At 46.4% G+C, this 15652-nt stretch overlaps 1 protein-coding gene across 8 annotated transcripts in view; it reads right to left on the bottom strand.

Annotated features, from left to right (window-relative positions):
* The window catches only part of MLPH (melanophilin), an 86517-nt gene that overhangs the window by 35106 nt on the left and 35759 nt on the right, over window positions 1-15652 (bottom strand). For 6 of the 8 annotated variants that reach the window (XM_073306768.1, XM_073306764.1, XM_073306762.1 and 3 more), the window contains 5 exons: window positions 12827-12865; window positions 10767-10861; window positions 7954-8082; window positions 5139-5340; window positions 2663-2880 (listed from right to left, as the gene is read on the bottom strand). In XM_073306768.1, the coding sequence (XP_073162869.1) occupies window positions 2663-2880; window positions 5139-5340; window positions 7954-8082; window positions 10767-10861; window positions 12827-12865 (683 nt within the window). The remainder of the gene's footprint in view (window positions 1-2662; window positions 2881-5138; window positions 5341-7953; window positions 8083-10766; window positions 10862-12826; window positions 12866-15652) is intronic. The other 2 variants (XM_073306765.1, XM_073306763.1) reach the window with 1 other exon arrangement.

Here is a 15652-nt window from a genome sequence, read left to right on the forward strand (position 1 = left end):
ATTGCTAGATCTCCTGACTGCTATAGGCAGACGAGTTTGACTCCTCTGGCTTAAAGGCTGCTCTGGAAAGCTTTATCAGTGGTGATCCCAGGTGAGCTTTGTGATACCATCTTACCGCTTTTTCAGGCCAGTCCATTTGTTCTCCAGTATGAAAAGTGGTTGTTCCCCATTTTTCCTCAGAGGCTTTTTGGCCTGAAAATAATATTTGGTTGAACAATTCTTCCTCTAAAAAACAGAAAGGTGTATTCAAGCAGGTAATTTTTCCCCGAAGAGTAGAGCTGGTTGAAAAACAGGATGTAATTTGAAAATGGTTGCTGAAATTATTAGATCTTTTTTCCCATTGAAATTTGTAGTCATTTTTATGAAGACATGTGCCAAAATTGCAAGTTTTGTCAAAGATTCTTGGCCAGCTGTACCTAAAAACTGTTGCTGTGTGTTGGACCCCAGGATCTGCTTTGTTACGGGGAAGCAGTGTGGCCTAGTAAATAAATCACGTGGCTGGAACTCAGGACACCTGGGTGCTATTCCCAGTTTTGCCACTGGCCTGCTGAGTGACCCTTTGGGCAAGTCCCTTTGTGCCTCAGTTTCCTATATATAAAATGAGGATCAGGATCCTGCCCTCTTTTTCCAAAGCTGTTTTGAGCTCTGCTGATGAAAAGTGCTAGAGAAGAGCTAGGGATTATTATAATTCACATTTTCTAGTCATTTCCAGAAAAGCTATTTTGTAGTAAGTGTGTGGTTTTTCTCTTTTAGGTTTAAGTCTTTCCTTTTTCAATAAACTGTCACACTGATCCGAGTATTGTTTTGAAGTCAATAAGCCAGCGTGGCTGTATACGAAAGCGGAATTTGTCCCTACTTGCCCACGGTAACGTACTGTGTTCATTCCATGTGGATACATATATCCAGTTCATGTTTTATCATTTAATGTAAAACGAAGGACAGTCACTACTTACAAAAGGCATTGAAGGAACTTAGGAAGAGGAGGGAAAGCACAGTTTTGTTTAAAACTAGCTTTCAACATGTAAGCCTCAGCTTTCATGCTCCTAGGGTCAGAGTGCACATTTGTTGCCCACCCCTCGACACCCACTGAATGCAGCTGATATTTAGGATGTGCAAAGAACCCAGACATGTCCACTTCTTGTAAATGTAGCTTAGAAATTGGCCTGTATGTTAATTGCACGTTTGCTTGTTCAAATACCACCGTGTGCTTTTGTTTAGTGGATGAGCAAGGTTTTCTGCTGAATCAACCTGCGGTTTTGTAATCTGTTTAAAACCTTCAATACAGGGGGAAGAAATCTAACTCCCTTCCCCCCACCCTAAAATAAGCAACATTTGCAGCTTTTCTCCTTGGGATCACTGATCAAAGGTATGAGATGAGTCAGAGTGACTGTTTCCAAATGCCATTGGAACACTCCAAGAGAGACAAAAGAAGAAGAGGATCACGAAGGTGAGCAGCTATTCCACTCCAAGGCTAAAGCCTTTTTCAGGTGCATAGGAAACTACAGGCAGCTTATAGACTAAATGGAACAGGCTGGGCTTTTTATTACAGCTAAATGGAGCGTGAAGTAGAACTCCATTTCCTCTTCTTGCTGAACTAAAAAAACGTCACGGCGAATAGGATGGAGTGGGGAAACGACGATAGGCCCAGCAATGTTCCGTGTAAAGAAGGGGACAGAGATAGAAGGGCCTGGTCTCTCTCTGCCCAGGCACATAACTCGGGAGCATTGATAGGCTTTAAATGTGCACTTCCAGAACCACACCTGGTTACACTGGTGCAACCCGCAATGGAATCAACCCGCTTCCCTTCTGGATCTGAGAGCAGAACGTGGCCCACAATGTGGCATGGGATATGAATAGTTAGGTGCCAGCCAGCCATAAAATGGTACCGGGAAAATATCTTAAGAGACAGATCCTAGACTCTGGGCAGGTCTATACTAGAGCCGAGATTGACGCTCTGAGATCGATCCACTGGCAGTTGATATAGCGGGTCTAGTAAAGACCCGTCAAATCAACTGCAGATTACTCTCCAGTCGACCCCTGATGAGAAGAGTAAGGTAAGTCGACAGGGAGATTTTTTCCCATCGACCCCCCCCCCCCCCCGCAGTGTAGACCCCATGATAACTAGACCTTAGGTACGTTGACTCCAGCTACGTTATTCACGTAGCTGGAGTTGTGTAGCATAGGTCGATTTACCGCGGTAGTGTAGTCATAGCCAAAGTTACAGCTCCTTTCACTACTCTGGCAATGCAAAGGGGCTGCAAAACCAACTTAGCCAGTCTCCTGGGGATTCTCTCTGCAGTGGTGGACTCTCTGGTATATCTACTCCAGGCCACACCGTTCTTGGCCCCTAGCATAGGGCTTGTGAGTGGGATCAGTGGGTGTGGCTGGAGTGCCCCTGTGCTGCTGGACTGATCCCTTGGTTTTACAGGCAGTTGCAGTTGCTTTCTTGATTGCATACAGTGTGCTCTCTCTGCCCTCTCACCATCCATCAGAGCAGCTAGTCCAGCGCTGGAGAAGATTATTATTTCACTGTACCAGAGCCACCATTTATGAGACCTATCTGCCTGAACCATTCTCTTTCAAAGGTGACTTAGGTTGCAGAGTCTCAGCCACGGAACAGATCATACAAGTTACTGGGAATGGTTTAAAATCCCTTTGTTACCTGATTTCCGGAGTGGTTTATATTCTCCTGGGAGGAGGCTCTGTTTCGGCGTTTCATGTGATGGGGCTGGCAGACAGGTATCTTCTGGGCTCCCTTTACGTCCTCATCGGAGGTGTCCCTATCCGCCGAGTACTGGGGTCGGTGCTGCTTGTTCCATGGGCTGCCTTTGGGGACAGAACGGGTTCGACTCACTGGAGGCTCAGGGCAGGGATTATCATCTTAGGTTTCAGGAAAAGCCCGCGGAAGGATGGGTGAGGGGAGGTGAAAAAGGAAACAGCAACGTTAGGAAAAAGCACTAAATAGCTTTACAGAACACCAGTGACTTCAGTGGACTTTGTATCAGTTCCTCAGACCAGACGCTCACAAGCCTGCTAAATAAATCACACTGTGATGCCTCGTTAGAAGAGCTGACAAGTTCTTCCCTTTCCAAACTGTAGCAGTGGATATTCTAACAGCAATAGCTTATTCAAAGCAAAAACGAATGCATCCTCTGCGAGAATACCCATAGTGTCCTATACTCACCACGCCAAGCTTTCAGGTAACAAAGTTAGAGGGCTTTTCACGCCAGCAAAGAGAAAGCTACGAAACGCTTCGATATAAAGCCCCTGAGCTCATTCAAGGCGTGTGTCAGAAATCCCTTACTTTCAGTGAACTGCATCATGTAGGCATTGAAAAACAACTGTTTCATCGGGGCTACGGGGGGGTTGTTATCCAGAGGTAACATTTAAGAGAGCAGATATATCAGTGGGGCTCGAAACCCAGTTTAAAATAATTCGAGTGCTCAGAACAAACAGGATTGACATTACAGTTTCTATGCTACATTGGATGGAGCGTGGTCTAACGATCAGAGCACACAGGAACCGTCTCTTGCTATGTGTATGTACAGTACCACTCTGTGCCTCTGCTTTCCAGTCAGTTAAACTAGGAATCGTCCCACTTAGGGTTTTTGCAAGACTTAATTAAGAGACCCTCACCCAAAAGGTGCTTTATGGGGGAAAGTATTATCTCACAGTGAAAAGCATCTTACAGGACTTCAGTGAGGCAGCTGGACTACTTAGCGGATTGACAATGGTCTAGGGAACTTTTCACTGCTATATTCACGGGTTCAAATCCAGCCCAGGTAGCTGCTGACTGAGTTCTATCTAGCAGCTACTTCCCTCATGTATGTGACATTCATTGGTGGTCTCAGCCTGGTTCCTGGTGGAGACAGGTCCACATCCCAAGACCCACTTGCCCAACTGACACCGTTGCTGGCAGGCTCAGTACCAAGACCAAGGACTGGAATGATTCCCCACAGGCGAACTCTCCAGAACAAGATGTCGGGGCAGTGCAGGGAAGTGTGAATAACCACAGCTGTGGGTGGATCAAGGACTTCACCTACCAGACAGTAAAGAGTCTACATTTTCACTAGTCTTGGGAGCTGAGCTCAGAAAACCTAATCTGAAAACCAATGAAGTCAAAGGGAATTTTTCCATTGATTTCAGTGCACTTTGGATCAGGCCTCAAACCTGGGAGAAATGAATAAAAGCCTTTTTAAATGCTTTTTAAGTCAGTTCCAGAGTGTTATTTTTATTCTATATAGTACCTCCATTTTATTGACCTCTAGTTCGGCTAATCTCAGTGGTCACAGTCACCTGGGTGTAAATAAATCCAGCCAACACATTAAAAACACACGGGAGATTATATTTTAGGACAGCCCATGTTTAAGCTATGCACCATGCACATTTTGCTTTGTTACCCTGGTAGGAGAAAGCACATTAGTGAAAGAAGAATTTGTTTTCTTTAATCTCATTCGCTAGAGTACTTATAGTATCCATAAACTCCTGATCCTCTCAGGAGAGGGTTTGATTGCACCAGGCTCCGGAGCTAGAGAAATCTCCCCAAACAGATTTAAGCATGACAGTACACTTTAAATGAGTACATTTGATGCACAACTTGAAAATGAGGACATAAGCTGTCATCATGCCATACGCAACTGAGCCACTGCTCTGCCACGGTGGCCAAATCCTCATCTGGTGTAGATCAGCAGTGCTCCACTGACTTCATTAGAACTAGGATGATTTACACCAGATGGGAATCTGGCTGAGCAAGTTAAAATGTGGCTGCACTCAGGCCTGAAGCAAGGCTACTTTGGCTTTCAATTTCATCTGACACGCTAAGCAAGGTAGACCTGAGAGACCTCCTCGCACAGCCCAGAGCGCCGCAGGGAGTGAGGCTGGTGATTCGGAAGGTGGCATTCCTTGCTTTGGAGCCAGGATGATCGGTTGCTTATGCCCAAATGACCAGCTAGCTACATAAGCGGATTTGCATGTGCAAATCAGATGGACGGTTATGCACCTGAAAGTCAGGCCCTGTGTGTTTTAGTAGTTTAGTTATTTTTTAAGAGTCTGGAACCATTAACATTTCCATTCTGTTAGAACTGCTGGCCCAGCTGCTTTTCCTCAAATGGGACAGGACACTGGTCAGTGTAGCCTACCAGGTTTGGGATTCCTTTCCAGGCTCTTCCTTCGTGAGTTCACTGTCAGCCGGACCTCGGTGCTAAACTCCTGCTCTGGAGGGGTCATATGTTGTCCCTGCTCCTGAAGGATCTGGTGGAACACTGCAGCCAGGTCTGCTTCAGCAACCATTGTCTCCTTCTGGGAGGTGTCCTCGCCAGCATCAGGGAAATCCGGGAATGACTGAGAAGAGAGGACATGGGTCAGTACCTATAAATAAGCAGTGTGTCCCTTTCCCCATAACCCACTTTCAAGCAAAATATTTTCAGGTTATTTTTCCCCACCAGTGAATTAGTGGATCAACTTTCTAGTTCCAATTCCTGAACCAAGACCTAAAAGTGGATGGGATTTGAAATGCTTGCCTAAGGAATTAGTACACCCCACTGCCATTAGTTTTAATTGGAATTGGGCATCACAATCCCCTAAGCAGCCTTGAAAATCTCAGCCCATGTGTCTATGTTTTTAAAATGTCAAGTCCTTTTACTGAATAAACAATAATGTGGCTCCCAAAACCCTGGTTATATTCAGATGGTTCTTAAAGAGAGTCATTTTCTCATAGGCTACAAGCACACTCCTTCACAAAGACAGGCTAGAACCAACCTACACGGTTTGCCCCAAAAGCTGTATCAAACTTATTTTGGAGTTTGAAAACTCCCAGGTTTGGTTGACTTTTCAACTAAAAAGTTATTGTTACATTTCTCAGCACTTTCTGGTTCTACCCAGGAGACGGGTTTTAAGTGATGAGGTAGCAGGAAAAAGAAAAAAAAGGCAACTCAGTATTTCTGACTTAACCAGAAGCAAGAATGGATTATCCAGTCCTGCAACTCCATGAAGTCTGCACGGTGTGAATTAAGGCTGAGATCAGCACCCAAACATCTGGGCTCTTGTACAAATTGAACCACTACTCTTTACTTTTGAGGTTTGCACACCACTAGCCTGTGTGCAAGTCAGTTCGGAACATTTCAGAAAAACTCTGTCTGCCTTTTGGACATCAAGCAAGAGACGCTGCTTTTTTGTGCATCAAGTAGAATACATGGATCTTTTATGACAGGACAAGGTGGGTGAGATAATGTCTTTTCTTGGGCCAACTTCTGTTGGTGGAGATAAACCTTTAGAGCTATGCAGAGCTCTTCTTCAGGTCTGGGGACGGAAGAAGAATCTCTTATGTTGTACATGCTAGGTCGAGGTGTGACTTTCACAGTCATTGGGTGTGTTGTTCAATCTAGGTACAGTAGAACCTCAGAATTAGGGACGCCTCACGAACAGAGGTTGTTCGTAACTCCGGAATGTGCGTAACTCCGGAATGTTCGTAACTCGGAGCAAAACGTTACGGTTGTTCTTTCAAAAGTTTACAACTGAACATCGACTTAGTACAGCTTTGAAACTTTTCTATACAGAAAAAAAATTCTGCTTTCCCTTTATTTTTGTAGTAGTTTATGTTTAAGGCAGTATTGCACTGTATTTGGTTTTTGTTTGTTTTAGTCTCTGCCGCTGCCTGAATGCATACTTCCCGTTCCAAATGAGGGCTGTGGTTGCCTGGTCTGTTTGTAACTCTGGTGTTCCTACCTCTGAGGTTCTACTGTACTAACATCTCTCAGTTTGCAATGGCTGGTAACAGCCACTGATGACCGGAAGAAGTATCGACGTATTATGAAGCTGGTTTTGTACTCTTCTGCACAACTGTTATGCAATAATTATGCAAAATTGTTGTTTTTTAGCTTTGGGAAATCTTCCGCTACCCATACAATTCCCTCTCTTTTTCAGAAGGTCAATCTCCATGTGGCTTGCTGTGACAGGCCAAGCCAATTAGGAGAGCCAGGCCCCAGGAGTTTTGCAAACAATAAGAACAGCTTTGCTTGTCAAGACTTTATGGATCAGTCTTTTTAGATGGCCTCAGCTCCTCCCCAGAGGGGCCTGCCTCAGTGTAAACACAGGAACAAAATTACAGAGAAAACAGATGTGTGTTGGTTATATGCCCGTCCTACTTAGAGAAGCACCTCCGCTCCCTTCAGGTTTCCCACAGAACAGGGAGAAAAGAGTCTTCATATTTCCCACTCCTTTCCTCAGCAGACTTTGACAGTACCCAGTACTACAATTGTGGATACAAGGACTACAATTCCCAGCCTGCCTTGCTCGCCATCTCTAGCAAGAGCAGCTAGCTGGAACCACAAGAAGCCAACTTTATCCCTTTCCACTGAGGCTAGAAATGAACGGAGCCTATGTTCATGTGGGATTGCAAAGAAACAGAGACTTATCCGATTCCTGCAGGGGCCAATTTAAAAACAAGTAATTAAACCCAGAAGAAAATGAGACCAGAGGACACAATCTTTTCCAAATCTCCTGCCATCCTAGCTCACCAGTCATAGAATATCAGGGTTGGAAGGGACCCCAGAAGGTCATCTAGTCCAACCCCCTGCTCAAAGCAGGACCAATTCCCAGTTAAATCATCCCAGCCAGGGCTTTGTCAAGCCTGACCTTAAAAACCTCTAAGGAAGGAGACTCTACCACCTCCCTAGGTAACGCATTCCAGTGTTTCACCACCCTCTTAGTGAAAAAGTTTTTCCTAATATCCAATCTAAACCTCCCCCACTGCAACTTGAGTCCTCACTCCAATTCACTATCCGCATTCTGATTCATGGCCATCAGGAGTAAGGTCTATGTGGCAGAAAAAAAAGCAAGGGGGAAAAGCTAATCAACATCATACCTTTGGAAACTCCAAGCAGCTGGACAGTGGAAGACAAGAAAGGAAGGGAGCAAGGAACGAGAGAACAGCAGTCCTCAACCACCTCCCCATACCTGGTGGCCATCCTGGTTGACCGGAGCCTGAGAAAGCTGCAAAGATTGACGACGTGATTGAGCAGAATATTCTGAGTCCAGTTCAAAATCAAAGGGATGAACAGACAGCAGACGCTTTGTCTTGCGCATCTTAGAAAGCATAGAAAGTGGAAGAAAGAAAAATTCAGTGTAAACACAACTAGTCTTTAAAAAGGGGTCTGATGACTCTTTCAGCCCATAACGATCTATCTCTGCCTATGTTACTGGTTGTGTCTTTTCTTCTCTACTGGCTACAGATCTGACATTACTGGTTTGCCTAATTGTATTTATGGATCGAATGTTGCTCTCTCTTTCTGCCATGCAACCCTGCTGACACGTCAGTGGAGCTGTCTGGGTGGTTGAGGGCAGAATGTGGATCACATTTCTTCCTATTTAAAGAGTAGATGTGTAAATGAGAATGGGAATGATATCCAATATTGGTGTGGATCCGATGAGCAAGGTCTGTTCCAGTGTGCTTTGAAGTGAATGGAAAGACTCCCTAAGAATTCAATGATTTAGGAGGGTGGTGAAACGCTGGAATGCGTTACCTAGGGAGGTGATAGAATCTCCTTCCTTAGAAGTTTTTAAGGTCAGGCTTGACAAAGCCCTGGCTGGGATGATTTAATTGGGGATTGGTCCTGCTTTGAGCAGGGGGTTGGACTAGATGACCTCCTGAGGTCCCTTCCAACCCTGATATTCTATGATTCTATGATCTTTCGGTCAAGACCATAGTATTCTGGGCTGTTGAGGAGAAACTCAACTGGAGGTTCATTGAGGACTTATGGGGAAGTGAGATTGGCTCAGATTTCACAGAGAATTCCAACAGCTGCTATGGAATCCTCAAACATGCGTCCCCCTTTTCAGCCAGGGGATCCTTCAGAGATAGCCACAACTAGGAGGCACTGCCCTCTCCGCTCCTTAAAATGCCCCTTGCAATTAGATCTAATTTATTTGGCCTGTGTGGAATTTTACACTTCATTGTGTGATGCTTATGCCCCCAAAGGAGATCCTTCACCAAACTAAGACTATGTCTACACTAGCGTTTTTGTCAGTAAAACTTCTGTCCATCGGGGTGTGAAACCTCCCCCCCGACCAACAGAAGTTTCACCGACAGAAGCGCCGGTATGAACAGCGCTGTGTTGGAGGGAAATGCTCTGCTGCTGACACAGCTACCTCTGCTCATGGAGGGGGGGGTGTTAATTATGCTGATGAAAGAGCTCTCTCCCACAGGCATAGAACGGCTACATAGGAGACCTTACAGTGGCTCAGCTGCAGCGGGTACGGCCATGCCACTGTAAGGGCCGTAGTGCAGGCATAGTTCTGGGGAAGGATAGTTTGTATCTTTAACCGGTTAGATTGAAATGAAGTGACTGCATTTCCAGGAGGCCAACTGAAAGAAACAATTACCTCCCCAGATAATGCCAATGATTTAACAAATGGATGGGGTACTAAAGTTGGCTAAGGGGCTGACCTATAGAAAATGAAATGTGACGTTTAGAATCTATTTAACAATACCTAGCTCGCACTTACGGCTTTTCATCTTAAAAGTGCTGTATAAAGGAGGGTCAATATTATTATCCCCATTTTACAAAGAGAGAAAATGAGGCAGAGAGGGCCAAAGTGACTGCAACAGGTCACCCAGCAGGCCCAGGACTAGAACCCAGGTATCAGTCTAGTGCTCTGCCGTCTAAGCCACACTGTTCCTTCCTATTTAGAAAAAGGTGGTTGGTGTGTGTGACAGGTGCACTCACCCCGCACTGGACGGGGAAGGGTTAACTCCTCAGTGTGGGCTGAGGAAGCCATGCCCCCATGTCCAAACTGGGCATGCTCACAGTGTAGCACCCGAAAAAGAGGGAGCAGCCCCCGTCAGTCTGGTCTAGTCTCCAGAGAAGATGGACATATGCTGCAGCCTCCAGCCCGGGAGCGGTGGAAGCCCCAGACTGCGGGAGCCAGAGACACCGAGACTCAGGCAGACAGCCAGGTACCTGAGGACGCCACTTGGAGGTCAGAGCCCCTGGGATTGGTGCATCCAGAGGAGCCCAGAGACCCTGAAGATGTCTACATCAGGACTGCAGAAGTCACGATAGGAAGTAGCCCCGGGAGGGACTAGCCATTGTCCCTGCAGCAGTCAGCGTGGTTCTGGCGAATCCCCTCTACGTGGCGAGCTCACTTGCACATTACCAGGGCCCTGGGTTGAGATCCAGTGGAACAGGGAGGGCCCGGGTCTCCCTACCCTGGCTGCCACCCCTCTGGGAGGCGGCCCAACCCTGTTGACTCCGGCCACTAAATCTAACTGCCCTGGGAGTCAGGGTATTGTCATAGACTCTGGCTGTTAGGCCTTACAGCCTTATAGCAAAGAGCCAGTCGGTAGGCTTAAACAGTTAGGCCTCACTGTCTAGAAGCAAATGGCGGCTTGAGGGATAGGGTGCACTCACCCTGCACTGGACGGGACCCCCAACCTGTCACAGTGTGTCACTCTGAGAGAACCAGGATGCTCATATTAATCAGGGGAAAGGAAACCTGGTCAAACTGGGCTAGTGATTTTGGGAGCATCAATTTCTGGAAGTTTGACACCACAAAGGGGCCTAATTTCCTGAGGGCGGGTGTCCAGCACTTTCTTTACAGCATTTACATTGGCGACATGGGAAGATAGGTTTGTGTCAGAAAAGCAAAGCAACAGAAACCCCTGCAGAGAAAGCCCCCCGCAGCTAAGAAAGCCCAGAGCGGGGAAGAGCACAGTCCACACCGAAGCACGTAGAACGAGGCCTGGCATGTCCACAGAGGTAAATGCTCACCCTCGTATAGTGCTCAGCTTCGGCGCCATCCATGAGGTCATCTTCATCATCACTGTCGTTGCCCACCTCACTGCCGGCAGGCAGCTGGCACTCACCTGGGAAGGAGCACAAGCAAACATTGTGCATCAAGGGCTTGGTGGCCCCAGCACCACTCAGGGACGAGATTTCAGAGCGGCAGGCTGAAGCATTCCAGCCATCGCGCGGCTGAAGGAACATTGTCTGTTGGCTACCCTTGGGTTGCCATGTGGCTGGTTTTTAACCAGCCTTGCTGGTTTTCTTACTGCTGCAGCTGCTGGTGAAAAGATTTATTTATTTTTTTCTACTTGGGACAGTTAAACATAAAAATAAACTTAGTGTTCTGGTGTGCGGGTGTGTACAATGGTTCTCTAGCACATTTCAGTAACCATTAGCCAGGGTTGGCATTGGGACCCTTTTTGTTGGTGGTGGTGTTGGGTGGGGAAGCCAATGTGTCTCAGAGATGGCAACCCGATGGGCCTATACTGGTGTTCCTCTTATAACGCCTCTCGGGGGCAGCTCCTGCTCCTATTGGAGTCATTGGCGTCAAGAGGTGCTCAAGGGCCCATGCTTTCCTAACACACTGCCTTAGTGTGTGATCATGTCTCACTCTAGTGGCTGATCCAAGGAATATACGCTATGTCACCCTACTACAGCACAGGGAAGTCTCCTTTAGCTCAAGAGATATAGGTCAGCATTCCTGGAGCTGACGGTTCCAGATGCGATGTGTCTTGATGACAGTGGTGTATGTGGCCATGGTTCACAACCTGTATCTTCTTATAAAACTTGTATCATCTTATATCCTCTCACTAGTTGCTCTTCCTGCTGCAGACCCATCTTCCAGCTCTTTGATGTAAAAGATTCACCAACATGGACTCACTAGGCCTAATTAAGAGGTGATGGTTAAATTACATGACAGGAGATTGGTGTGAGTCTGAGTCTCGGAGAACCTCAGTGAGTCTAAGCCAGTGATTCTAAAGTTCAGATTAGATTTGCTTATTCTTACCTCTAACTCCAGCCCAATATAATTTTGCTCCTGATCCTCACCTGCCCCCTTATATAAAGCAGGGACAATCAAGAGAAAATCCAGATCTCTTCACCCTTCTGTGCTAACCCGTCTATATTAATGGATCACAACCCTTGATTTCCAGACCTGATACTACTGTAAGGAGTAGCTCCATTGCTCTCAATGGGAGTCAACACTGCTTTGAAAAGCACAGATAATCCACAACCCCAAACAGTAACATTCCCAGAGAAGCATCTGTGTTAGTCTGTATCCGCAAAAAGAAAAAGGAGGACTTGTGGCACCTTAGAGACTAACAAATTTACTTGAGCATAAGTTTTCGTGAGCTACAGCTCACTTCATCGGATGCAAGCAGTGGAAAATACAGTGGGGAGATTTTATATACACAGAGAACATAAAACAATGGGTGTTACCATACCTGATCACTCTTGTTACAGTGTGTACGGTAACACCCATTGTTTCATGTTCTCTGTGTATATAAATCTCCCACTGTATTTTCCACTACATGCATCCGATGAAGTGAGCTGTAGCTCACGAAAACTTATGCTCAAAAACATTTGTTAGTCTCTAAGGTGCCACAAGTCCTCCTGCTCTTATTCCCAGAGAGCCCTTTAGCCAAACCCGAGATGGACAAAATGCCCATTTATAGGAATTGGGGAAATTTTGATTATCACTGGCAAGAACCCCCCAGTTATGACATTATCAAGGCCCAGCAAGGTACTCATGTGCTTAAAGATAGGCATGTGATTAAGAGTACTGCTGAATCAGAGCTTAAATCGGAAAAACAGAAGTCTCAGAACAGGCATCAATTGTTAGAGTGAAAAAGGATCAACATTATGGAGGTTCCAATTTACCATCGCCCCTCCTGATATACACTATTCTGAAGTGTACAACAGCAGGCTGGGCTCACACAAACCAAGAAAGCAGAAGATTTGGGAACCTCCACTAGTACCACACTGAGTGGTCAGAGCAGCCCACTGCTACGATTTCCTTTTAAATGGCATTAAAAAAGCTGACTTACTGTTGATGTCTGGCAAGCTGTAAACTCGGTCATGAAGACCTAAGTACGAAGAAAAATAAACACTTTCTACAGGTATGTTACACAAAGCAACTTCCAGAGCCAAGCTTAGCAGGAGCTCGAGTCTGTTCTCCAGCATTCTCAAGGCACAATCAGAAAAGAAAATTTAAAAAACTGGACCATGAGTTTGGAGTCAGAACCGGACTCAACATCAGTGAGATTTTGCCCCATGCTCCAGAGTCATAAAAAGGCTTAATGCAGCTAGTTCACACTTTATGTATTTGGCACCAACATCTGCACAGTGCTCTCCTGCAACAAACACACAGTTGGTTTTGTTACCTTATTTAATAGCCTGACTAGGGAGTTGTGGGTGATGGGCACTTCTCAGTGTCAGGCCTTAGGATAACGTATGGCAAAGGTCCTGTTCCACTGGGATTCATTCAGCATCACCACAGGACTGAGTCACCTCCCAGTGGAATCCATGGAGACTGTCACTGACGTCAGTGGGATTTGGGTCAGGACCCAGGACAGCAGGCATGAATGGGCACTATATCTGCAGATACTCCTGGGGCACTTCTGGGATCACTTGAGTGGCTCTGCCACTTCCTTCCAAGAGCTCAGAGAGGGCACAGTTGGATCACTGCTCTTCTGCTCATGCCAAGTTTGCACCAGGCTCCGTTCCATCACCCATCATAGACTGTCCAGCATGTCTATGGAGCAGCCATAGCAAGTAGGCATGGAATATAATATGCATGATACCCACCTAAGCCAGCTGGTTCAGGGTGACTTAGCCAGCACCTAACACACAGTGGGGCACGCATGAGGGACAGGTAGCAGAGACTCAGCCAGGAAAAGAACAAGAATGCTTAAAACAATGGGAAGTAAAAGATGGAAGTGACCAAGGCTATATTGCTTGACTGCGGGGTATGCCTGCCACTTATTACTAGGCTCACAGCTAGGGGGTGCTGCTGGCCAGCTGGCCCGTTAGCAGTGGTTGCTAACAGTGCTACATACCATTGTGTCCTTTTCTTTCGGCTGCTGCCCATGCCCCAGTTATCGCTGCCCTTGCCATCTCCAGGCCGGGTTGCAGTAACATGCTGTACCCAAGGCTCTGCCTTAACACCACTGAGAAACCGCAGCTGGGGCAGAAAGTGGCGGCTTGTTTGTGAAGCGACACTCCACGCAGCGAGCCCACGACACCTGTGCCCTGATCAGTGCTGCCTGCAACGTGATTTCACGGTGAGGCTGCAGGCGCTGGGGGCCAGCGAGGCTCCGAATGGTTTGGGCCTTGCCTGAAAGCCTGAGTGATGTATGTGCACCTGCCAGGAGCCAAGGCGTGAGAGCTAACCAGGCCATCCACAGCTAGCTGGGGGCAGCAGAGCTCTTAGGGCACAGTACTCAGCTATCCAATTCACTTCCCCACTGAGGGGTTGGAGGGCTTCTGAAGCTCATGACATGCTGCAAGGCTCATCCGTTTCCCCATGTTTTTCAAGGGATCATGCAGGGATGGAAAGGAGGGCGGATAAATATATTGGGGTGGGTTGTATCGGACTGCATGGCCAAGCATGGCATGGGCACTGTTAGGACGACATTAACAACCCGTTAAGACCCTGATTCCCCAATGTAATTAAGCAAATGCCAAACGTTAAGTTTCAATGGGGCTAAACACACGTACTTAACGTTAAATTCCCTGCAGAATCTAGGACTCAGCAGTGTGTCTGGTAGATGACAGGGTGCTGCACAAATCATAAAGGCCTAGCATTACTCTATCATGTTGCCCATAGTAAATGCTAGTTATTATAAGAAAATTAACTCCGTGAAAGGAGCCTGCCAATTTTACCAGTACTTTAATTGATAAAAAATTACTAGCCCTTCTGTGATGAAAAAAGACTAAGCAAATTACGATCCTTCATTCTCATTTCAGTATTCCCTTTGTTTTGTTTTAAGCTAAACACCTCAATGCTTTTTACTCTTTCGGTGTACTGCTGAGAACGGTGCTCATTAGATCCAGCAATCATTTTAATTGCATACTAAATACTATCTACACCCTGGGCTTCTAATTGTATTTCCATGAACTAGTGGACTTTGGAAAAGAATAAGGATATACAGGCTTAATCAATGTACACCCATGGCATCAGTGCATCCTATTTGCTGGGACCTCACAGTGGGAAAAGAATCCCCCCACCCCGATCTCACCATAGACAACAGAACCAGTTCTCAAAGGTGTGCATTCAGAAATAGCAGTAAAATTGTATCATGTTGGCAGCAGCTAATTGTTACAGAGTTCTATACTTAAGTACATGATGCTGATGGTAGCCTTGTTGATAAATCCAATCCCTGGACTGCCACACTGAAAACGTTTATATGCCATCAGGCCACTCTCTAGAATACCGAAGTCCTGTTCCAAAGGCTTTAGCAACAGTGTTGTCAGTCTTTAAAACTGCCCAACGCTGCCACCTACTGGCACGTCAGTATACAAACATTTATCAGCCTGCAGAAAACGATCAGACGAGAAACCTCTGCGATAAAGGGCCAGCTCTTCGCCTTGTGTAAACTGCCCTCGCTCGGATGAAGTCAATTATTTAAAAGCAGCCGCGCTCCTTGGGTTTCTTTATGTTAGGAAGCATAAATGTTGGCTTAGGACTAACTTTTCTGCTGCTCTGGAGCAGAGCATGGCACAGAGGAGACTGGGGGGACGGGGAAGGTGAATTCAAACCCCGTCCCTTCAGCCGGTTGCGGGCCAAACTAGAGCGCATCTGAATTAACTGAGGGCTGTTTTAGCTTCCATTGGCTTGAAATAAGACCCTCAGGGTCATTACACTGACCGGG

Source organism: Lepidochelys kempii, chromosome 11 (assembly GCF_965140265.1).
Source record: "Lepidochelys kempii isolate rLepKem1 chromosome 11, rLepKem1.hap2, whole genome shotgun sequence".
Lineage (NCBI taxonomy): Eukaryota > Metazoa > Chordata > Testudines > Cheloniidae > Lepidochelys > Lepidochelys kempii.